Source organism: Vulpes vulpes, chromosome 3 (genome assembly GCF_048418805.1).
Source record: "Vulpes vulpes isolate BD-2025 chromosome 3, VulVul3, whole genome shotgun sequence".
NCBI classification, from domain to species: domain Eukaryota; kingdom Metazoa; phylum Chordata; class Mammalia; order Carnivora; family Canidae; genus Vulpes; species Vulpes vulpes.
Genome location: NC_132782.1, coordinates 85,988,449 through 86,013,516, shown reverse-complemented (window position 1 = coordinate 86,013,516; position 25,068 = coordinate 85,988,449). Strand labels below are relative to the sequence as shown.

Genomic DNA, 25,068 nt, shown 5'->3' with positions numbered 1-25,068 from the left:
AAAAGAACAGGTCATTAATAATTTATGTTTACATGTCCAAGTAATAAATTTATAATAGTTCATTAATAATTTAAGCTTTTACATGTTGAAATAAATAATTTTAGGTATACCAGGCTAAAAAATTAATTTTACTAGTTTCTTTTCATTTGAACATAGCTACTAGGAAACTTAAAATTATATATAATGGCTTGGACTATATTCTTTTTAAGATTTTATTTGAGAGAGAGGGTGTGAGCAAGTGAGCAGGGAGAGGGGCAGTGGGAGGAGCAGAGATAGAATCCCAAGCAGACACCTGCTGAGCACAGAGCCCAACACAGGGCTTGATCTCACAACCCTGAGATCATGACCTAAGCTAAAATCAAGAGTTGGATGCTTAACCAGCTGAAGCCACCCAGAGGCCCCTGCACTAGATTCTTACTGGACGGTGCTGTTCTAGGCCATAGGACACCAAGAAGAAAAAACTCTGTAAAAGCAGCCTGTAACTATTCTACTGTGCATTGTGATTAGGGCTTTATCATTTTACTTCAGATTTAATGCTAGGCATTAAATAACTTGGTACTGGTCTTCTGGATAGAAAACTTAAAAATAAAAATACTTGGGATCCCTGGGTGGCTCAGCAGTTTAGCGCCTGCCTTTAGCCCAGGGTGTAATCCTGGAGTCCGTATCAAGTCCCATGTCGGGCTCCCAGCATGGAGCCTGCTTCTCCCTCTGCCTGTGTCTCTGCCTCTCTCTATGTCTATCATGAATAAATAAATTAAATCTTTTAAAAAAATAAATAAAATAAAAATAAAAATACTAAGTTGCAGGCAGCTGTTCAGAGCAAAAAAAACCCCAAGTAGGTGATTCCCACTTTGCCTACAGAAAGGCCTGCCCTACTTGTAGGATCTCCATGAGCTTGGACCACAGCAGGCCTCTCTCCAGTGTCTGCCACTCCTATCCCTACTTCTGCTCCCCTATAAAAATAAATGAGGCAACAATTCGTTATAATTATGGAAATGTTATTATTGGAGAAAAGTTCTTTAAAAAAAAGGTAAATTTAAAAGTTCCTTCTTTAGTGCAAATAGATAAATAAATAAAGCAAAAAATCCCTGCACTGACAGGTCCAAATGATTCAGGACTCCATCAATGGTTCACATCACACAGACAATAGCCCACTCATGTTCAGAAGTTGTTCAGGGGTTCTCTCAAAGTCTCTCAAATATGGTTATTTAATACGAATAATTTTTTTCTTAAAAAAAAAAAAAACTTTTCTTCAGCTTAAATCTCAATTGATTCAATTTGTGTGCAATGCAGAATCCTTCATATCAAGATCAGTTTTGTCTACAATACAGATGTTATCGTCATGTATTAAATATAAAATAATCTAGTCAAGCAAGATCCAAGGGGATGGTCAACTTTGATGAACTTAAGAAATACCTAAAGCATTTATTCATGGAAGCATTAACCCCTGGAAGGTAAATCAATTCACTAAAAAGAAAATTCTCTCAGGGGCACGCAGGTGGTTCAGTTGGTGAAACATCTGTCTTCGGCTCAGGTCATGATCCCAGGGTCATGGGATCAAGCTGTGTTGGGCTTCCTGCTCAGCAGGGAGTCTGGTTGTCCATCTCCCTCTGCCCCTCCCACTGCTTATGCTGTCAAATGAATAAATAAAAAAATATTAAAAAAAATTTTTTTTCCTCAAAATACAGGCCAAGAACTCTGGACAAGAAAAATGACTGACATCCTCCTACCAAACAGCAGTAATGTCTAATCCTATCATGGTCACTGCAAAACCAAATCCATCCATTAAATGCAACAAAGTCAAGAACCTAGAAGATATTTTCTACTAATTATTTGCTTTAAGCTCACAACCATTTACCAAGTACCTACAGTCTATAAGGTTCTGGCCATGTCCTGGGACAAATAAGAGTTTCTAACTTCAATCAGAAAATTTCAAAACAATATAAACAAGTAGCAAATTGAACCCAATAATATACTTAAAAAAAATCATTCACCATGATCATGTGGGATTTATTCTCAGAATGCAAAGGTGGTTCAATATTCACAAAACAACATGATACATCACATCAATAAGAAAAAGCATAAAAACCAAAAAATAATTTCAATAGATGCAGAAAAAGCATTCAACAAAGTACATCTATTCATGATAAAAACCCTCTGCAAAGTAGGTTTAGAAGGAACGTATCTCAACACAATAAAGGTCATATAGGAAAAACCCACAGCCAACATCATACTCAATGGGGAAAAACTGAGGAAAGCCTGGTTGGCTCAGTGGTGGAGCATCTGCCTTGGGCTCAGGGCAGGATCCTGCGATTCTGGGATGGAGTCTTGCACTGAGCTCCCTGCAGGGAGCCTGCTTCTCCTCTCCCTCTGCCTATGTCTCTGTCTGTCTCTGGTGAATAAATAAATAAATAAATTTTTTTTAAATGGGGAAAAACTGAGAGCTTTTCCTCTAAGGTCAGGAACAAGACAAGCATGTCCATTCTCACCAGTTTTATTCAACATAGTACTGGAAGTCCCAGCCACAACAATTAGATAACAAAAAAGAAATAAAAAGGCATCCAAGTTGGTAAGGAAGAAGTAAAATTCTACGTGCAGGTGACATGACACTATATGTAGAAAACCCTAAAAAAAAAAACCAAAAAACTATCAGAACTGATAAATTAATTCAATAGTCACAAAAATCAATCTACAAAAATTTGTTCTTTTCCCATACATAAGAAAGTGAAATTAAGAAAAGAATTGCATTTACAACTGCACTGAAAACAATATAATATCTAGAACTAAATTTAACCAAGGAGGTAAAAGACCAAGACTCTGAAAACTATAAACCACTGATGAAATTCAAGACAACACAAATAGATATTCTATGCTCATCGAATGGAAGAACAAATATTGTTAAAATGTCTAGACTAAAAAAAAAAAAGTCTAGACTACCCAAAGCAATCTATACATTTCATGCAATCCCTATCAAAACATCAACAATATTTTTCACAAAACTTGAACAAACAATCCTAAAACCTGTATGAAAGCACAGAATACCTCAAATAGCCACAGCAATCTTGAAAAAACAAAACTGGAGGTATCATAACTCCAGATTTCAAGTTACATTATAATACAGTAGTAATTAAAACAGTATGGTAATGGCATAAAAACAGACATATAGATGAGTGGAATAAAACAGAAACTCCAGAAATAAACCCACAATTATATGGTCAATTAACCTTCACCAAAGGAGTGAATATCCAATGGGGAAAAGATGGTCATTTCAACAAATGGTGTTAGGAAAACACAACTGCAACATGCAGAAGAATGCAACTGGACCTCTTTCTTACACCATACACAAAAAGAAACTCAAAATAGACTAAAGACCTAAATGTGAAACCTGAAACCATAAAAATCCTTGAAGAGAGCTCAGGCAGTAATGTCTCTGACATCAGCTGTAGCAACATTTTTCAAGATATGTCTCCTAGAGCAAGGGAAATAAACTATTGGGACTATATCAAAATAAAAAGTGTCTGGAGAGTGAAGGAAACCATAAAAAAGGCAACCGACTGAATGGGAGAAGATATTTGCAAATCCAATAAAGGATTAATATCTGAACTATATAAAGAACTGATATAATTCATTACCCAAAAAACAAATAATCCAAATAAAAAATGGGCAAAAGATATAAACAGACATTTCTCCAAAGAAGATGTCCAGATGGCCAACAGACACATGAAAAGATGCTCATGATGAGTTATCATCAGGAAAATGCAAATCAAAATTACAATGAGGTAATTTTGTCAGAATGGCTAAAATTAACAACATAAGAAACAACAGGTGTTGATGAGGATGTGGGGAAAAAAGGAACCCTTATGCAATGTTGCTAGGAATGCAAACTGGTGGCGATACAGCCACTGTGGAAAACAGTACAGAGGTTCCTAGAAAAATTGAAAATAGAACTATCCTACGATCTAGCAATTGTACTACTGGATATTTATCCAAAATATACAAAAAAAAAAAAAAAAAAAAACTAATTCAAAGGGATACATGTACCCCCTCCATGTTTATAGCAGCACCATTTACAATAGCCAAATTATGGAAGCAGCCCAAGTGTCCGAAAATAGGTAAATGAATAAAGATATGGCATATATATATATATATATATATATATATATATATACACACATACAACAGAGTATTAGTCATAAAAAATGAAATCTTACTATTTGCAGCAATATGGATAGAACTAAAGACTACAATGCTAAGTGAAATACGTCAGAGAAAGATAAATACCATATGACTTGACTTGTGGAATTTAAAAAAATAATGAGCAAAGGACAAAAGAGAGAGACAAACCAAGAAACATACTTTTAACTACAGAGAACAAACAGATGGTTACGGGGTGGGGCGGGGGGATAGGGGATGGGATTAAAGAGTATATTTATCATGAGGAAAAAAATTAAAATGATTGGAAAAAAAAACATTGGGCTCCACTTCACAAAGCATTCAAAACTAAATACGTGCACATGGGCACATGTACACACATATATAATAGTAAGCAATTAAGAGCAAATATATATCCTATTCGTGAAATATAAAATACTTCATTGGTATTTAAACAGACCAGCTTTGTAACTAACAGTTGCCTCCCACAATATGTTGTTTTTTTTGAAACTCCTCCTTATGATGACTGCCTGGGGCCAACCTTGCCCTGTCTGCATATTATGGTGGGATCCCAAAGCAGCGCTGTGCAGCCATCGGAGCTGGGCACAGCTTAACTCCAGGGGCTGTTCTTCACAAAGAGAAAGATGCCAACAGGATCCCTAGGACTAGGGCAACATGCAGCCCTGTGAGCTCAGGCTTCCAGACTTCAACTCCACTGGTCCTACTGGCTCATCGGCCTCTCAGCAGAAGCTGCTGACTTTGAGGGGGACCCTCTTGCTCTAGGCCTGTACCCTTTCTCACCCTGGGTTCATGCCCACGTCAGGGGTTATGCTATGTCAGGTGATTAGAATCTGAGCTACCTTCCTCTGACAGGAGCACCCAGGTCATGGACTGCCATGGAATTCTAGCATATCCGTCTGTCTCCTTACTGGGGTGGGGGAATGGGGGTAGGGGGGTAAGGGAGAAAGCCTTCCCAGCAGCACCTCCCTGGAATTTCTGCCTGTGGAGGGCTGCTCCCTCCTCAGACCTGACACCCTCCAACCCTGTGTTAACTCTTCCACCTCTCACAACAGCATTAAGAATCTCATTTGACTACCATAGCGTGAAAATTATAAAAAGCAACTAGAACAGGACCAGCTAATATAGCATCATGTGTCCTGCTAAACAACTTGATAAATGTGAAGGGAAGGGCTTTTTCATCTGGATTTCATGCTGCTTTCATGGGGGGGCGGGGGGGGGGGGGAAACAGGACACACACACAAATTCTACATGAAAACTCATCAACGTGTTTTATAAACGGATTCAAATTTCTTTCGATTAGCCTATTTCTCTTCCTAAAATGATGCCACAAGATCTTGGCAGGGAGAGGAAAGGTTTCCAGAAACCATTACTGCTTTTTGTGTTAGCTGAACTCAAGTTTTTGGGCTCAAATACGGCCACAACCTGAACTGCAGAAAGTGGGATACAGTCCATGTAAACATGAAAGCTCAACACTAGTGAGCACCCGGAACAGCTCCTGAACTCTAGGAGCCCATCTCAGACAATCAGGGGGCTCTGGACGTCTCTGAGCCACACAGCCTCTATATGGTCATGGTCACATGGCTTTTCTAGAGCTGTCCTGGGTGGCTGAGAGAGTTTAGTTTCTCCTTTTTCTTGAGTATCAACACTTCCAAAGAAATTATGTTTTTGTTGCTACTACAGGATGCACAGTTGGTTGCCAGTAGGTAACTTTCTGGTTTTATGGCACATTTAACTTCTTGGATATTTTTAAAAATCTAGCTTGAAAATAAAGTATGAAAAGTATGCTTTCCACATTTATCATACTGTTTCTTTAAAGAAGTTTTCCGAAGAACACCCAAATAAAAATAGGATCCCTAAACTTGACACGAACATTTTCTATACCTTTCATGCAACCGATTTTAAATTCCCCTTTAACCCAAATCTTTTTAACCCAAATCACCCTACTTTTATTTTAAATGATCACTGCTTTATTTTGACAGCATCTGTAAAGATGCTTCCTACCTTGCCCCCTTGCTATTCATTCCAATTTGACAACCTATCAATCCAGTCACTGCTGTTTTTATTATCTTAATAGGTTTTCTTCTTTTATATGCCAAGCCTTAGGGTGTACATACCAGATTAGTTGATCGTTATAGAGAAAGGCAGTGTATTTGACTATACTCAGGCTTTCCTCCATTCTATTAATAAAGGACTGGATTTTCAAATAAGTCATTTTATCCAATGGGAAGAAGCTGATTCCACCAAAAATGTCAAGGAGATCACATGACTGCAAATGCAACGTTTGCAAGTACTGTAGGAAAAAATAAGGCATTAAACTTACTAAGAGTACACTGAATATAGCACTCTGAAAGCTGAGAATAATTAGTCAATTTAGGATAAGATTACATACTAGCACACTGAGAAGACCAATAAGCAGATGAGCCGCAGCTAACTGGATGTGAAATCAATACCAATTTCAAAATATAAAGTTCAAACGTAAACTGTTAATATTTATTCAGGATTGTCTTATCTCTTTGAGGTACTTAATTCCCTAAATGAATGATTCTCAAATTATATTAATCTCATTAGGGACCTATACATTGATATGGACTGACAGTGCCATCTTCTACAAAAATAACACTGAGAGCACAGGTAGTCAGTTGTTGATAGGTAGGAGAGTAATAAAAAGGCAAGGACAGAAGTCAGGAGACAGCATAAGAGTAAATGATGGTCATTAGAATGAAGAAACAAAAAGGAAACAAAAGTAATTCATAAAAACAAAATAATTCAAAAACAGAGAAAATGTAGTTTAGGGGAAAAAATAAATTGAGAATTATTACTCTAAGCTAAACTGAATTTTACCAGCGATAAGCTATAAAAAACTTACAGTGTAACAGAGTGACAACTATATAGGCACATTCATTTGTTGTTCGGGAAAAATCACACTAATAACCACTAAGGTGATAAAGTCTATATCACAGCAATAACTTTTCCGTTGCATCAATACAGATTAAACAATACTGTTCAGTGAACCATAATCAATCCATAAGAATGTATGATTCAGGTAAAGAGTTTAAATTCAGCTAATTGACCAATCATCATGCAGGAAGTTCATTTTGAGTAAGCCCACACTAACGACACAGGTGGACCAAGAATGAAGACAAAAGGTGTCTCCAAGATGATGTGGGGATGCACACAAATGGCAGGATGCTCTGATCCTGCACAAAAAGTTATGAAAAGATTCAAGAATGCAAGTCTAAAGAGTTTTCTCACTGATCTGATTTTGCCACAATGTATCTTACACTTTGTCACTTTCAAGTCCTAAGTTTTTCCTAAAGGAGAAGCAAAATTGTATGTTTATTTCTAAAAGTCTTTTTGAAGACTACAAGGATTATAAATAAAATTCATAATACTTACCCGATGGAAGAATTTCTCTAATCTTTCTTTTAGGAGCTTGACACCTCCATCTTCCATGGCTCTCAGAAATGTACCATTAAAAAGCTAATGATGCAAAAAAAATTTTTTAAAAGTCAGTTTCTTATACCCTGCAATTTACCAGTATAACAAATTCTTTTCCTTTTAGATTAACTAATTTGGCTTATTTAACCCCCCACCCCATTCCTTTTAAACATATAGAAAATATTTACATGAAAGGGCCTGAATTATAAAATAAATCACACACAAAATCAACACTGTTAAGTGATATCATTTCTGTGTAATCACTGAATCATTTGGGAGATTATTTTTTTTTAAAGTAAGCTTCATGCTCAGCATAGAGACCAACACTGGGCTTGAACTCATGACCCTGAGATAGATCAAGACTTGAGCTGAGATCAAGAGTCAGATGCTTAACCAACTAAGCTACCTGGGCACCCCGCATTTTTTTTTTCATAACCTCATCTCATAACTAAATTTCATTTTATGTAAATAATATTGCCAGACTTCTTAAATCATACAAATATCTACAGTATGCCTTTTCCTCAAGCATTTGGACTCTCTTGTTTACCAACTGGGATACATTCCTAGTACTGCTAGGAACAGAGAAAGACTCACTACTCAGTGAATAAGTCTATATACACAAATCTCAAAGCAGTTTCAAAGGCCCCATTATTTCTTCCCTTAAAACAGATATAGTCACCACACAGTCATCTAAAGAACTAAGATTTTGAAACAATCCCTGTAAACAGGAGTAACTGGCTAGACTCAATTCAGAAAGAACTTCATGCTTACCTTGTACATGCTATAGCACTGCTGTAACACTGAACTATAAACCTTGTCCTGCAAGCATAAAGACACAGATCTCAATTCAAGGGGGAAAAAGTCCATGGCATAGCAAATGTACAATGACTCTTGGCAATGCAATATAGTGCTTATAAGCTTGGACCCACAACAGTTGTGTGCTGACAGTAAGATGTATTTAAATTCAGTTATGAACCAGTAAGCCTAATTTTAGGAGGGCTTATAAAAAGATGATTAGAAGACACTAGGGAGACAAGATACAGATTTTTATACAACTGTGCTAATGTAAACTGATATGAAACGTCACTATGCAGAACCTCAGAATCTTCTACAAAGGTGACTGCTTAAATTTGACCAAGTCACTCAACATATTCAGTAACATTTTCTAAAAATATGAAACAAAGAATGACACATTACCAACAACTCCTCCTCTTGGTATTCAACAATTGGTTTTCCATCTTTACTTTGCTTTTCAATTATAGGATTCCGAACAACCTACAAAATTTTGATGGGACGAAATTACACAATGATCCAATTACATAAGTTTTTAATTTTCTCTTAAATGAAAAAATCTGAGCACATCACAACACCAAAAACACAACTTCTTAAAACAGCCCCAAGAACACATACACTGAATATGTGCAACCAACTTTATTGTAATTTTACTTTGCAATAGCTAGAGGACTTTCCTAAAGTCCTAAGAGAAAAGATCACCCATAATCTCACTACACAAACTCAAAAAGATGTACTTTATATGCAAGTACCATGACCATCCAGAAATTCTCTTCTGGTTCATTGAAGAACTGTCTATTCTTCTGTGTATGTAAAGACTTTGCAGGTTTTGATGGACTAAAGGTCCTAAAAAGGTTAAAAAAAAATGTTGGGGGACGGTTCTCGAAGTTGTAAGAATTCACTGAGCTTACTGAGCTCTGCATTTAAGGGCATTACCTTGTAAACTGTACAATAGCTTCACATAATCCAACATTTCTAATTTTCTCATTCTTTTCAACTTCATTTGGATGGTAAAATAAAATTTTATTTTCCTCCTAAAGTATGGAGAAACAAAATCATCACATTAACATAAGCATTTTTAAAAAAATCATCTCAGCTGTTGAAAATGCTGTTCAATGTCAAGCTCTCACATCACACATGCCAGCAGCAAAACAAAACAAAAAACCCTTTTCAGAAAAATCAGAAATTGTCTTCTCCTCGATATGTAAATGATGCTCACCAGCCTGGAAGGCCATTGTGATATTAAGTTACAAGTTAAGTCACAAGTCCTCTGGAGGCGCACAAAACAATTACTCTGAAAACTCAATCTTACAGTTTCTTTCCTCACACTAATTTTGCAAAAAACACCATTTGTTAAAAAAAAAAAAAAAAGCATGTGCGCACATGTGCAGACTTACTGCCTCCTTGCGAGTAAAACTCAGCAGGTTCAAGAGCATTAGAACTCAGAGCCTTTCAAAGGGTCCTGAGGGGCACCTGGGTGGCCCAGTGGTTGAACATCTGCCTTTGGTTCTGGTCGTGAAGGGGGGGGGGGTGGTCTTCGGATAGAGTCCCCCATCCGGCTCCCCAGAGGGAGCCTGCTTCTCCCTCCGCCTATGTCTCAGCCTCTGTGTCTCCCATTAAATAAATAAATAATAATAAATAATAAATAAATAAATAAACGTGATTTGCTGCCAGCCCAACCGGACATCCTTTGGGGAAGTCACCGTCCCCACCTATAAAACAAACAAAACCCATCCCTGGAATTTATTTAGCAATTCGGAAAAACAACACAAAACTTTCCTATGCTCCTTCAAGCCTGAGTTATCTTAGGACCACATAGGCCACCACTCTCCATCCATGCTTCTAGTCCGGGACTTGTACTAACAAAAACATAAGCTCAATTTTAGTTACCCGGGATTGGCGCAGAAGCGCGGAAACTCACTCACCCTGCGTGGCGTGATGAGCCTGCCGAGCCTCCGTCCAGAGACCCTGCCCGGCCCCCACTCGTTCCGCGGGCGCACGCCCGGCACAAAGCAGCCTCGGTAAAAGCCGCCCGGGCAGGGGAGTGACAGGTGCTGCGCGGTATCCCCCGCCCCCCTCCCCCGGGCGCGCCCCACCCCCCGCCTTCTCCGGTTCCGACGCCAGCCAGCCGGCCGGCCACCGCCCCCGCCCTCCGGCCCTCCTCCGACCGCCGGCTGGCACCCGCCCACGGCACCGCTCCGCGCACCTCGCCCTCGCGCGGCCCGAAGCGCGGGTTGTAGATGAAGAAGCTCAGCAGCGCCGGCGGGAACTGCTTCTCCTGGGCCGTCCCGGCCCCGGCCCCGGCCGCCGCTGCCGCCATCCCGGCCCGGCCCCCAGCCTCGGGAGCCTCCCTCGGCCCGCCCAGAGACAGCCACCCTGAGGAGACCGCACTTCCGCCTCGCTCGCGGCCGCCCCGGAAGTGGTCGCCGCCGACCCGGAAAGAGAACCTGCCGCCCACCATCCCCTTTTGGCGAGGCCCCGTGAGGGTTCGTTTTGCGTTGGTTTCTGCCGCAGGTGCTTCTTGTTTGAGAGTGGAGGTGAAAGTGAAACTTCTTTTGTTTGGTGGTTCCCAGGTTTGTGTCCTGGCTGAAGCGAGAACTGAGTATTTAAAGAAAAATAGAACGGGCATAGGTTGTTTTTTTGGGGTTTTTTTTTTGTTGTTTTTTTTTTAGAAGGGAGAGTGAAGGCGCAAAGGAAGATGAGGTGCATTAAGCTGGGCGATTTGCCCACTTCCATCATCTACAGGGTCCCGCCTGGCCTGTATAGGCTTTTTTGATCCCTGTTTGAGCGACCTGAGGTGACCGCTGGGTCAAACCTAACCAACGGGGTTTGCGTCTTAGCCCAGCTCCCGTGGCTCTGGGGAGAAAGGTTGTGCGCAGAAGCGAGGGCGCGGCGTGTGTGGTCCACGCAGGAGCAGAGCGTGGCATTCCCCGCGGAGCGCCCCGTCCCGGGCCTCGGCGACCAGGGCATCGTCCTTTCTTCGCATCGAGGAGTCACTTGCTTTTGAGCCCTATGGATTGTGCCATGTTGGAACAGCTCGTCGCTTCTGGCCTCTGGTATTGGGAGTCCGAGCCCTTGCATGGCAGCCTGCTTGGCCAAACTCAAGAAGACCTCAGTTTAGGATGACTCCTTGGTCACAGGTGAAGTTTAGGAACAGGACCTCTTATTCAACCTGGTAGAGTAGACTTTAATGTTTAGGGAGGTTATGCACAGGAATTTGGACTGGGTATTTATCCTAACCGGGTCCCTCGCACAGTGCGAAACCTGGGACCTGTTACCTAGCTTTTCTCCAGCCTCTAGTTCATATTTGTAAAATGATGAGTAGCAAATGCTTGCCTAGTAGGAATTTTGCTTTAAGAATTAAGTGGGGGACGCCTGGGTGGCCCAGTGGTTGAGCACTTGCCTTTGGCTCAGGTGCTGATCCCAGGGTCCTGGGATAGAGCCCCCCATCCTGCTCCCTGCAGGGAGCCTGCTTCTCCCTCTGCCTATGTCTCTGCCTCTCTCTGTGTCTCTATGAATAAATAAAATCTTTTTTAAAAAGAATTAAATGGGACCACGAATTGAATATAGAGTGCCCAGCACTTCATCATTATTCAACAAATGGTTGTCATTACTTGCCCTTGAAACACTTTCCCAGCTAACTTGCTCTGTTGCATGAAATTCTGCACTAAATACAGTGTTTTGGTATTAAAGCAATAATTTTAAAATATTTTAAGGTAACAGAATCCTCTCTCTCTTTCTATCCCCCAAAGAGTTCTAATACATAAAATAGATGCAGAGCTACCATGGTTAAATGAGAGCCCAAGGGATAGGACTGAGGTCTAGGAGTACCTTCTGGCTTTTTCTAGGTGCTGCCCACCAGTCCCATCTTCCTTGGGGACCCTAAAGCACCTGCCCAGGACCTTGTGACTCCATGTAACTTGAAAACTCCAAGATAAAGAAGCCTCCTTTGGCCCTGAGTAAATACTTCTGGAAAAGTAGAAGGAAGAGCCCAGGGCTGACGTCGGAACACCTGGATTTGAGTTCTGGTTTTGCCATTTATCAGTTGAATGACTTTTGACTAATCACTAATGTTATTTAATCTCAGTTTCCTCCTTGGCGAAATAAGGTTAGTACCTGCCTCACAAGGTTATTGCAGAATTAAACTAGATGGTGCAAGTGAAAACACTTTGTAAAGTACAAAGTACTATGCAAATGTGATGCATGAGCACTTTAGAATATTAGTCAACCTTTCTCCCCAGCACACTTCTACTTCCTTGTAGACTTTGCCTCCCCTGCACCCAATCAATTAAATTAACTGCCACAGGAAACAGATGATACAAAACCAAATGAAACAAAAACCCAGAAATCAAAGAGATTTTTAAGTTTCAAATCGGGAAGCAAAAAAGCTTAGATATTGATGCATCCCCTTCTCTCACAGTCTGGGGTTGTACATGGGCGTGGTGTGGGAGGAGTGGTGATGATGGACACTTAGATGGTTTTGGAGACCTCAAAGTAGAGAGAATGTGTAGTTGCTTCCTTGTGAAGCTGGGGAGGTAGCAAGCCTCACAGAGTTTCCCTCTGTGTCAAGTGTGATGCAAGCAACGGTACCATAGCCTCATGAGTGTCTAGGCAGTAGGTTGCTACTCGGTGCAGGAAGCAGCCAAATGTTTTACTGATATATAGAAGTAATTCAGAGAAAGCCAAACCTGAGCGGCCTTAAAGTCAGGACAGAGTGGAGGTAGCTGTGGCCTCGATGGACCCCGCCACTCAAGACCACAAGACTAGAGAGGAATAAAGATGAGTTACTAGTATGGATTGAGCACCAAATACTCCTTTCCCATGTAGGGCTTTGGCATCCCCCCCCACCCCCCCCCCCCCACCTCAGGAGGCCCCTGAACTTCTCTATTCCCACAAACACACTGAATGTACAGCTATACATAGAGCAATTCCTTCTGGGAGAAATCCAGAAACAAGCTGAGTGACTCCTACACAGTCAAATGAGGAAATACCCAGATCAAAATGGGTTAGAATAGGGTGAGACATGGTCTTGTCACAATGCCTACCTGAGCACAGCATCATACAATTAGGAGGGAACCCTCAACTCCTAGCCTCTCCCTGGGTTTGGATTGTACATCGAGCACCCCAACTTTTAAGACCCCCACCCACAGCTCCCATCTCCAAAACACCTAACTTTGAATGCCAGTGGGACTTGGATTTACTAGACCTACAAGACTATATAGCAAAGTAGTTCTTAATGGGCATGTGAGCACTCCCCATGGCAATCCCTTCTAAACTCAGTGGAAAGGGAGCAGGCGAAATGTCTATCTGTGGTCTTTGCCTGGAAGGAATTTGTACACTTACGAACCGCTGCCTGAGGGTCTGGCTTCTAATTTAGCACGCATTCAGGGGCTGGCTGCAATCCTTCCCAGAACCCAAAATAGCTGGTGGGCACTACACCCGATTTTCCCCTCTGGTTCCCTTCAACACATGTAGTATGCCAACTTTTACAGTCACCACCTAAGGGATGGGCCCCCAAATTACCTAGCTCTGAGAGCCAGCAGGCATTCCTGAGCCCCACTAACACCATAGCAAAAAGCAGGTTTTAAATAGGACAAGAGCGCCCTCCAGTGGCTATAATAATAAAAAATATTTTTTAAAAATGGAAATCAAAAAATATATAAGTAATATATAATAACATAATATATATTATATTGTTATATATTATAACATAAGTAATAAATATTTTTCAAAAATGGAAATCAAAAAATATATTGAGACAAATGGGAATGAAAACAATATAGCAAAAACTGAGTGCAGCAAAAATAGTTTCAAGAAGGAAGTATATAGAGATAAGTGCCTATATTAAGGGGGAGAAAGGGGGGTGCTTGGGTGGCTCAGTCCATAAAGGAACTACCTTCAGCTCAGGTTATCATCCCAGGATCCTGGGATTGAGCCCTGTGTCCAGGCTAGCTGCACAGCAAGGAGTCTGCTTCTTCCTCTCCCTCTGCTGTGCTCACTTGTGCTCTCTCTCAAATAAATAAACAAAATATATATAAAAAAGAAAGCTCTCAAACAGCCTAAGTTTACACCTCAAGGAATTAACAAAAGAAGAACAAACTAAGCCCAAATTTAGTAGGAAAAGAGGAAAACCCAAAAATCAGATTGGAAAGAAACGACATAGAGACTAAAGGACAATGGAAAAGATCAATGAAATGAGGAGGTAGGTCTTTGAAAAAAATAAACAAGATTGACAGACCTTTAGCTAGATGGAGAAAAAAGATGCAAAAATCAGAGGCAAAAGAGAAGACATGACAATTGGTAATACAGAACTAATGAGGATCATAAGAAACTACTGTGAATAATTACACATCAAGCAATTAGATGACAGGAGAGCTGGAGACATTGCTAGAGATGTATAACCTACCAAGACTGAAATGATGTAGAAAATCTGAATAGACCAGTTAAATAATTTAAACAGTATTTCAAAGTTTGTTTCAAACAATATTACAAAGCAATAATAATCAAAACACTATACAACTGGCATAAAAACAGACACAAAGATCAAATGGAATAGAATTGAGAGCCCAAACATAAATGCATGCATATATGACAAAGGAACCAGGAGTATACAACAGGGGAAGGACAAGTCTCTTCCATAAATGGTGTTGGGGAAACAGGATGGCCCCATGCAAAAGAATTAAACTAGATATCTATTTTTATACCATATACAGAAATCAACTTGATATGGATTAAAGGTTTGAGTGAAAAATTAAAAACTTTACTTGGATGTAAAGACTAAAACAGTAAGACTCCTAGATGAAAACTGGGGTAAGCTCCTTGACATTGGTCTCAATGATGATTTTTTAGATTTGATGCCAAAAGCAAAGGCAATAAAAACAAAAATAAGCAATTGGGAGTAAATCAAACTAAAAAGCTTCGGCACAGCAAAGGAAACCATCAATGAAATGGAAAGTTAACCTGTGGAATGGAAGAAAATATTTGCAAACCACACATCTGATGAGGGTCAATATTAAAAATATCAAGGAACTCATGCAACCCAATAGAAAAAAAAAAAAACCCAAATAACCCAATTTAAAAATGGGCAAAAGATCTCAATAGACATTTTTCCAAAGAAAAAGGTCAATAGGTACATGGAAAGACACTTGCCATCAGTCATCATCAGGGAAATGCAAATCAAAACTACAATGAGGTATCACCTCACACCTGGTAGGTCAGTTTTCTGAAAGGACAAAAGAAATGCTGGCCAGGATGTGGAGAAAGAGAACCCTCGAGCACTGATGATGGCAATGTAAATTGGTGCAGTCACTATGGAAAACAGTATGGAGGGTACTCAGAAAAATTAAAAATAGAACTACCATATGATCCAGCAATCCCACTTGTGGCAATGTATCCAAGGGAAACGAAAATTATCTAGAAGAGAGATCTGCACTCCTTCTTCACTGTAGCATTATTCTCAATAGTACGGAAACAACCTAAGTGAACTGGCTTCTCCAGGAAAAGCTGCTGTACTTTGTCAGAGCAGAAAAGACACACCTGGACATGAGAGCTGAAGGAGGGCCCCACACCAAGGAGGGGAGCCAGCGAATAAGTGACCATCCCCTACTGATTTCCATAATAAAAGTACCATGGCTATCGCTTCACCCCTACCCCCCAAATCTCAGACCCACCTAAGACTGGTACCAACAGCCCAAGCAAATTGACACAAGCAGTGCCAAGATTTGATAAAGTGAGGCGTTAAGTACACAGGTGTTTTGTTGTCACCTATTGTCATCTTTATGTTTGAAATATTTTATCGCGTGGGTACCTGGGTGGCTCAGTTGGTTAAGCATGTGCCTTCGGCTCAGGTCATGATCTCAGGGTCTGGGAATCAAGTCCCACATTGGACTCACTGCTTGGCAGAGAGTCTGCTTCTCCCTCTACCCCTCCCCTCTGCTTGTCCATGTTCTCTTTCACACACTCCCTCAAATAAATAAATCATTTTAAAAAATGAAATATTTCATCACTTAAAAATAATTCAAGGAGGGGTGGCTGGGTAGCTCAGTTGGTTGGGTGTCTGCCTTCAGCTCAGGTCATGATACGGGGGTCCTGAGATCAAGCCCCACTTCAGGTTTCCTCCCCAAGTGGGGAGCTCGCTTCTCCCTCTCCCTCTGCTCCCCCCCCCCCCCCGTGTGCACACTCTCTCTCTCTCTCTGAAATAAATAAGTAAAATCTTTTAAAAAGAGTAAAATTAAACTCCTCAGGTGATTCCAGCATGAATAAATAATAACAGTAATAATAGTTCAAGGATGTGAATCTATTTACTTTCATTGTAGAAAACACCTAGGAAGACAATGTCAAAATCTACTCCTTACCTGAAAAAGCTGACTTTTTGAAACCAGTTAAAACCAACCTCATGTAAATGAATAGTCTTTCCAGTGAATAAATTAACAGGCCAGGTGGAAACGAGCCTCCTGATTCCAATTTCATCTGTCGTCTTAAGTGTTTGCAAAGTAATACCATACCTTCACATTCGCAGGAGAGATATAAGATAGGTTTTTGCTTGAAATTAGATTCCCGAGTACTCATTAGACAAAATTAAACTGCATCGTCACACAGAATTAACTATGTGGTTTGTAAACCTGAACGGACGAGCACTTCACATCTTTGCTGTTTTTCTGTGCTTTCTTTTTGAGCTGGGAATATGGTGAAAACTATGTATTTAAAAATCAATGTAAATATTTCATAATGTGCAGATGCTGAAGCAAAATACCCAAAATGTTTGAACTATTTTAGTAATTCTTATTATTAGCCTCAACAATTAGGCACATTCAGGTAACTGGCTTTCAAATCACATCCATTAAATTATAAACTACCAAACTGTCAGTCAAAACTACAATGAAGTAAAAGTAGTCCAGATTAAAGCCACAGTCGCAGCCCTATCTTATAAGCAAGTAGGAAAAACAGACTTCTGTAATCTATCATATGCTCTAGGCCCTCATCTCAAAGTTAAAATATATCTCGCCGCTGCTGAGAACATTCTTTCTTGAGGTATATTAGTGGTCATCTGCAAATTAGTTAAAAATCAAGAACACAAGCACAAAAGTTGCCTTACATGCATGTCAATCCTTTTTCCAGATTGTTACAATTTCAGGATTTTTTCCAGTTTTGATTAGACTCTGGATATGTTATATTTAACGTATTTAAATTTTTCCTCAGTATATAAAAATATAAATGAGTCCAAAGAAATCAGTAGAAATTTCAGGAACAGAATAGTATGTAGGGCTTTCATTCATTTGAGTGTGGGATACATCTTTGGCATGAAAGTTTTTTAAAATCAAAATTTGTTATTTGGCTTAGTGACAAAAATTGGGTAAATTCTACATCTGTTTTTCATTTCTCTAGTTACTATGCTCCATTTCTTTAAAGGCCTCAGTTTTACCACACTGCTCTGTAATACTTCCAGCTGGAGATAACCGATGTTGACATTTTATGTACCCTTTCTCTCTTTGGTGAGGTAAATACTGAATAAGACTCATTTAAAAATGAATTACCCTGTACAAAGTTTGTATAATGACTAAACTCGGGTAATTTTTGAAAACGCTTTTTGTTTTCAAATTATACTTACCAAAGATTTGGAAATGCTAACGTCTTTGCAAAATATAAACTTAGAAAAATAATCAGAAAAATAAAAAGCGCTAATTAACAAATGTATTCAAATGCCCAGAGTTGTTACTTGCATTCAGGGATGGAGTTATGTACCACCCCTCCTCCCTGCCAGCACACTTAAAAATCCAAATAATGTAATTTAAAATTGTTATGAGTAAAGATTGTTTCATGGAAGCATACCACCTGACACGTTTTGGATGCTAGGTACACAGAAATGGCTACTTATTTTGTTTTGATTGCTACTTATTTTCTATTGACAATGACTCTGAAATTAAGTTCCTAAAACTGGGTTGAAACAATGTAAAAGCAATATACCTGACATGGCCAAATATAATTGGACTTGTCATTTTAAAACAGCAGAATGAATAAAATTCATGAATAACTGGCCATAATCCTATCTGTGGAAAATTTGTGGCAATGGATCCTTTTGTAGACGTCTTCTTTCAAATAGCTTCCTCAAGTCAGGACATCAGTATGACCCAATGACACAGGGTCCCCTGGGTGCTCCATCTAACCCCTCCAGTCATTATCCCTAGACAGATGCCCTCCTCAGTGACAGAAAATAAATGAGAAACTGATTATCTCACCTAGATGAGGGCGATGTTGCCTTTGCAGTGCCAGTGGGTGATGGATTGCTTAGAAGCTCATAACACGTATTTTTAAAACATCATCAACCACCTAGCTTCTCTGACGTGTATGGTGGCCTGAGCCCCCGCCCCACGAAAGAACGGGGCAGGCTCACTTTGAGGTATTTAGAGCTGTAGCTGGGATAAAGAACCATTGGCTGGGAAAAGCTAACAGAGAGACATGAAATAACAGAAGGATCAGAGTATCCATGTGTGGTGTGAAGGCAAAGGCAACACATGGATTGTCTGAAGAATCAAGGCTCTAAAGTTGTCAGTATTGGTCAGAAAGACCCTCTTGCTGTCTTTAGTGTGAGCAAATCACAGATGCACATGGGGGATATTTGCACACACCAGGAGAAGCTGAGGCGGGGAAGACCTAGCCTGATTCCTGCCAAGAAGGCTTGGGCATGAGGAGGGAATGGTTGTGCCCTTTATGGGATTTGTCCCTCCAAATACCACATTGTATCTCGAATATCACTTGATACTGTTCTTCAAATCGATGTGCTTTGAAAAACCTGATATTCCCCTTAGTTTTGTTCTAACCTAGCGGTATTGAAATCACATGTTTGTTCTAGTTGAATTTTTTAATGCATATTAAAATAAATACATAGTTTTTAAAATAAAAATGTGGGAACACTGGCCTCCTGGAGTAACCCAGAGGCCCCCTTGTAGCATACACCCTATGCTTTGAAAAGCTAACATGGCCCTCCAAAAAACAGGGGTTCGAAAGTCACTGAGCTACTTAAGTGTGAAGGAAGCAATCCAGGAGATCCCAGGGCCTTATGAGCCTCCATGTGGAGTGAAAGGTGTGAGCCTTACAGCAGGCTCCCAGGAAAATGGCTCAGTTCCTCCCTGGAGTCCTAACTTCCAGGGTCAGCCAGAGACCACAGTTTGCATCTGCCACCTTTGGAAATCAGCTCAGTGAGAATTTCCTTGCTTGAGATTGCCCCACCCTGATGAACACCATGTAACAGGACCCCAAGGCTCACCTCCAAAGTTAAGGCAATTCTCGGTGTAATTGGCTCAGGTGGTATCAAATAAGAGCCAGGAAAGTAATGATAGAAAGGGAGAGGTGGCAGGAGGTTGGGTCAGACAGGCAAGTCTCAGATAGCTTGTTTTTCTAAGAAAAGAAAAAAGAAAAAAAAAAGCAGCAAGCTTGAAAAATGGGTTTGTGCCCATTTGGCAGAGCAAGTCTCCTTAGCTTTGGGGCCACTGTAGCCTCACACTTTTTTCTGTCCTGTACTGTTGGCTTTTAAATCCCTCTTAGGCCATCTAACACATAAGCAAAGGTGATTTTAGGCTCTTTGTAAATTTCTTTGTATTACTTTCAGCCTCCAATAACTCCCTAAGAAAATCCTAGCCTGACAGTGCCATTTGTGTGTCACTTTTCTTCCCCCAACCTTTTCCTCTGTTGGTTGTACACTCCACTTAGTGCTTGATAAGACCAGAAATATTTCTAAAAGCCCTCGGCTCCCAAGTTGCTTTCATTCCTGTACCTTGCTGAAAAAAACAAAACAAAACAACAACACACCCACACATCAGCAGATGATGAGAAACGTTATCTTTATTGGATGAATTTTAAAGGCATTGTCTGCCGAGGGCCTTACAGAGTCATCAGGGCATACTGACCATCGAAAATTCATGAATGACTGTCTTATTACCTCACTAAAACAGGAGTAAATTGCAGAAGCACTTGTGGGGGTGGGGGTGGGGGAGTGAATAAATAAATTAGGGAGAGGAAGTGGTGTTTCCCATTCCTGGGGCTTTGGAGACCTTCTGGCTGATTGTCTCCACAGCCTGGGGCTTTTAAGAATGCACCATTTCCTGGAATTCTAAAACAGAAGAGGTGAGAAAACATCAGTGGAGATGGCTTGGTATTTTTCCAGACATGCTGTGGCCAGTGAGAGTTCTGAAGAGGAAGGGAAGCAGATTGTTCGGTGATGGGTTTGGCCCCCTCCACGGGCACAAAAGGAGGGGGAAAATGTGTCACTGACTACAGGTGCAGATGGTCTATAGTGTTGCATCTTCCTGCAAAGTCTAACAAACGTCTTCAGCTTTGCAATAGAGCCCCTTGTATTCGAATTTGTGAGTCCAGCCATTTCCCTCTGACAACACATGGATTTGGTATAATAACTTATTGCAGTCTGGGATCACTCAATTCTCTGTCTGGCTATTTTAAGACAGATTGGGGGTTTCCTTCCTCTTTTCTAAATCTATGTTGTGCAGATGTAGGAAATAATTCATGGGGGCGGGGCCTGGAATTCCCTTTTGTCTGATGAACTCTAACCTTACCCCCAAGAGTTTATATTACTAAATGCTGGTGATGATGGTAGTGGTAAGAATGAGCAGATGTGACCAACTGAAATTGGAAAACTGGGGATTTGCTCTGTATTTATTGGTACACTTTGCCTATTTGGAATTTTTTGGTGGTTAGATTTAAGTAAATATATTTTCTCTTACCTAAACTATTTTTCTGAGTTATGTATAGAAGCTACATTAACTCCTGTGTAGAAAGTCATAGTGGTATAATTTTGGATAGGTTTTTATTTTTTATTATTTTTTTTTATAAATTTTTTTTTTATTTATTTATGATAGTCACAGAGAGAGAGAGAGGCAGAGACACAGGCAGAGGGAGAAATAGGCTCCATGCACCGGGAGCCCGACGTGGGATTCAATCCTGGGTCTCCAGGATCGCGCCCTGGGTCAAAGGCAGGCGCCAAACCGCTGCGCCACCCAGGGATCCCCTGGATAGGTTTTTAAAAGGAGTATCTAAATAGGAATTTTTAATCTCCAATGAGTACCACCTCAAAGACCATAAATTCTCCTGAGTTGGCATGCACAGTGTAGCTAAAAGGCATGTAAGTAGGGTGTCTGAGTGGCTCAGTTGGTTAAGCATCTGCCTTTGGCTCAGGTCATGATCTCAGGGCCCTGGGATAGAGCCCTGTGTTGGGCTTCCTGCTCAGCGGCAAGTCTGCTGCTCCCTCTCCCTTGTGATCTCTCTTTCAAATAAATAAAATTTTTAAAAAGATAAAAATAAAAAACATGTAAACAATATGACTGAACTGGATGAAAATAATCCTACAGCCGTGCTTCTATACTAAAATTTTAATATAGGGCTCTGCACACAAAAGTCTCTGTACATGATGTTTGATCTACTCTCCCATATTGTCCAGTCAGTGGGCTAATGTCCAATAAAATGTATTTGTTTAAACCTTGAAAGCTAAGAGGCTTTCCTATTCAAGTCAAGAGACATTTTGATACAAGACACACTTGAGAATGTCAATTCTTCCCTTAGGGGGGTTCAAATCTCAGTGGTAAAAATTCCTCACATAACTCTCATGATGCATTAGGGTGTCTTGCAAATATTAGCCAGACAATAGCTAGTCCCCTGTCAGGTGAAGGGTATTTCCTGGGTCACAGACAGTGATTCACAGGATCAGCTTTTATGGTACATCCCCAGACATCATGCTAGCCTCTACGTACATCATTTGTATCCTCGCATCAGGCCCATTTTACAAATGAGAAAGCTGAAGCTCAGCAAAGTTAAGAAAGGGGGATCTTCACTAACCATGTCTGCTTGATCTCATCGCCCAAGTCCCCCAGATTGCTTCCAGAGCTAAATTCGTTTGTGCTATGTGCATGTGTGAACATACCGTCAGCTCCAATTTTCCCATCACCATCATTGTCTGCAGCTGCCATCAAAGACTTGGTTTCTGACTCTGTCAGCTCTCTAGCACCACTCTCGAACTTCTGGAGGAAAAACCTGCAGGACAATCAAAATTGGTGGAAATTTCCTGAAAAAATTACCCTTTTCTCTCCTGAAGCAAACCAACTGTTCCCGGCCATTGCAATATTCAGTCAAAGGCTTTCACAAGCCAAACTTGCCTTCCTTGTAGAAACTACTGGTGGGCATTTTATTTTTAAAAGTGTTTTTTCAGAGGGGCACCTGGGGGCTCAGTTGGTGAATTGTCTGCCTTCAGGTCAGGTCATGATCCTGGGGTCCTGGGATTGAGTCCTGCATCAGGCTCCCAGCTCAGGGGGGAGTCTGCTTCTCCCTCTGACCCTCACCCCTGCTCTTGCTCTCTCTCTCAAAAAATAAATAAAAAGTAAATTTTAAAAGATTAAAATGCTTTTTCACAGTTTTGTTGATAAGTACATTTGCCAAAGAAAAAACCTACAATGAATGAATTTTTGTACCTACAGTCTCTAGCGCCCATGTCTAGTGCTTCACAAGGAAAGATGCATGGCCCAGTGACTCATGTTCTTCCCTTCCATGGGGCTCTGCTGAACCAGTGTCAATGCTGGCCATTGAAGAAATACTACCAAACTGGCCTCCACTGCTCCCAACCCACCTAGCAATGTCAGGGGTGCCACGCAAGCTCAGGACAAAACTCACTTAAGCTCTTCTTCATCCAGATATCCACTCTGGTCATTGTCTATGAACCGAAAAACATCCTTCACCTGACTGGCCGACATCTTGGAGAGGCCCGATGTCTGGAAGAATTTTTGGGGTTCGAAAGTATCTGGGTCTGAAGGACAGAGAGAGGGTTATTCTGAGGCTCATCGGGTCACATTCTCTATTTGGACCAAGGTGCTGGAAACATAAGTTATTAAAACCCTCTTCATGATATCATCAAGCTACAGGGAGGCTCTGTTTTCAAATTTTAAAGAAGATAGGGTGCTGGGTGGTTTCATCCGTTAAGCGTCTGACTCTTGATTTTTAGCTCAAGTCGTGATCTCATGGTCATAAGATCGAGCCCCATGTCGAGCCTGGTTAGGATTCTTTCTCTCCCTCTCCAGCTCTGTCCTCCCACTCTAAAAAGGAGAAGGAGAAGAAGAAGAAAGAGAAGAGAAAAAAAAGGAAAGGAAATGGAATGGAAAGGAAAAAGAAAAGAAATATAAATGAAAAGAAAAGAAAAAGAAAAAAAAGACAGGGCTGTGACTAGTGCAAGATTTTGAGGCAACCAAGACCAGGTGACTTTGTGACAGCATCTCCTATGGCCCTCCCCACTTCCCTGCCCACTTGCTCTTGCTGCCCCCTTCCTTCCTACCCGCCCTCCCATCCCATGCCTCCCCCTTCCCTTTTAATAGGCTGAGTGTTCAAGACTCAAGCAGCACTGGTCTAATGGGGGCGGGGGAGAATGTGAAATGCAGTCATTGGATTCAGTCTATCATATCCTCACGTTTTTTCACTTTTAGTAAGTTTCTTCCACCTGACAGCAAAGGAATCCTATGCTCTCTCATTGTAGTTATTTCACTGGTAACAGTTTTCTTCTCTGATCCCATGAATGTTCAGCAAAGTCCACATTTTAATTTTCTTGGCTTTGCTGGAGGTGTGACCAGGTGGGAAATACCCCACCCAGACCCCAGCCCCGCCTCACTGCCCTTTACCTTGGCACTCCTGCAGGGCTGCTGCGATGTCATCAGCGCTAAGGACATCTGTGATGCTCATTTTTCACCTGTGCACACAATAAATGAGCTGTGGTCAACGGCAAGCAGTGACATGCATATCTATGGGGACTACACCCTCCTTGGCCCACTGAAACTGTATGCTGGTAGGGAAATTTTAAACATGAGATCGAGGTATATCCTATTAAGTGATGAGACAAAATAGCCACATGCAAACCATCGATTGAAATGATTCCAGCCCCCGTTGTCTCAGTGCCTTCTCCTGAATATTTTCCTAAGGCAGAATTAAGAAATACAACTTAAAGAATTATTTGATCCCATTTTCTTATGAAAATGACATTTGCACAACCAATCACTTTCATAGGCATCTACAAAACATCCAAAAGTAAACCATGTTACAAATGCAATGGTATTTTCATGCACTGAAAATGCAATGTTGCCAATGTCACATGGGAAAGGATACAACTTGGGCTACTCAAAGCCCTTCTGTGGAAAAGATGCTATCTATCCCGAAGGCTGGGAATCAAAGACATGAAAAGCCCATCCATCAGAGATTAAAATCTTTCCTGGTGTCAAGTCCATGGGGAAAGAAATCTGAGCACAGCACATACCAGCGTAATATGAACGCAGGTAGGAAAGAAGAATCTGGGGTCTTGTAGGTCCACCAGCTACTCACCGTTTTAGATTTTCCCCCAAGAAGAATCAGGAAAAAGAATTGAAGGAGCAGAAAAACAGATGTGCTTTTGCTACCTTACTGACCTACCTTATATAGGGTTGAAAAAGTGATAGTAAGAACCTCTTAGATTTCCTTTTCAAGGATCAAGTAGACGTAGCTCAAATGTCTTGCCTTACTAATTAAACCTTTTTTTTTCTATTTATAGCACAAGGGAATGTGGGTGGGAACAGCCAATTTTTAAAAACAAACCTCAACAAACCTTAACTAAGGTTTCAGTTCTGCAAATGAACCCCGCTGGCAGTGTGG

The 25,068-nt window shown here is 40.8% G+C and overlaps 2 protein-coding genes across 5 annotated transcripts in view; both read right to left on the bottom strand.

Annotated features, from left to right (window-relative positions):
- Positions 1–10,786, bottom strand: part of CCZ1 (CCZ1 homolog, vacuolar protein trafficking and biogenesis associated) — a 66,266-nt gene extending 55,480 nt beyond the window's left edge. For all 4 annotated transcript variants that reach the window (XM_072753162.1, XM_025986160.2, XM_025986159.2 and 1 more), the window contains exons 1-7: positions 10,610–10,786; positions 9,340–9,437; positions 9,156–9,249; positions 8,809–8,886; positions 8,383–8,430; positions 7,570–7,653; positions 6,288–6,463 (exon numbers count right to left, since the gene is read on the bottom strand). In XM_072753162.1, the coding sequence (XP_072609263.1) occupies positions 6,288–6,463; positions 7,570–7,653; positions 8,383–8,430; positions 8,809–8,886; positions 9,156–9,249; positions 9,340–9,437; positions 10,610–10,723 (692 nt within the window). In that variant the 5' untranslated portion in view covers positions 10,724–10,786. The remainder of the gene's footprint in view (positions 1–6,287; positions 6,464–7,569; positions 7,654–8,382; positions 8,431–8,808; positions 8,887–9,155; positions 9,250–9,339; positions 9,438–10,609) is intronic.
- A 9,697-nt stretch (positions 10,787–20,483) lies between these two features.
- OCM2 (oncomodulin 2) lies at positions 20,484–24,129 on the bottom strand. Its single transcript, XM_025986163.1, has 4 exons — positions 24,069–24,129; positions 23,074–23,206; positions 22,331–22,440; positions 20,484–20,509 (listed from the first exon to the last, which is right to left on the bottom strand). Exons 1-4 carry the CDS (start codon positions 24,127–24,129, stop codon positions 20,484–20,486), a joined length of 330 nt encoding a protein of 109 aa, XP_025841948.1.
- Positions 24,130–25,068: the final 939 nt, after the last annotated feature.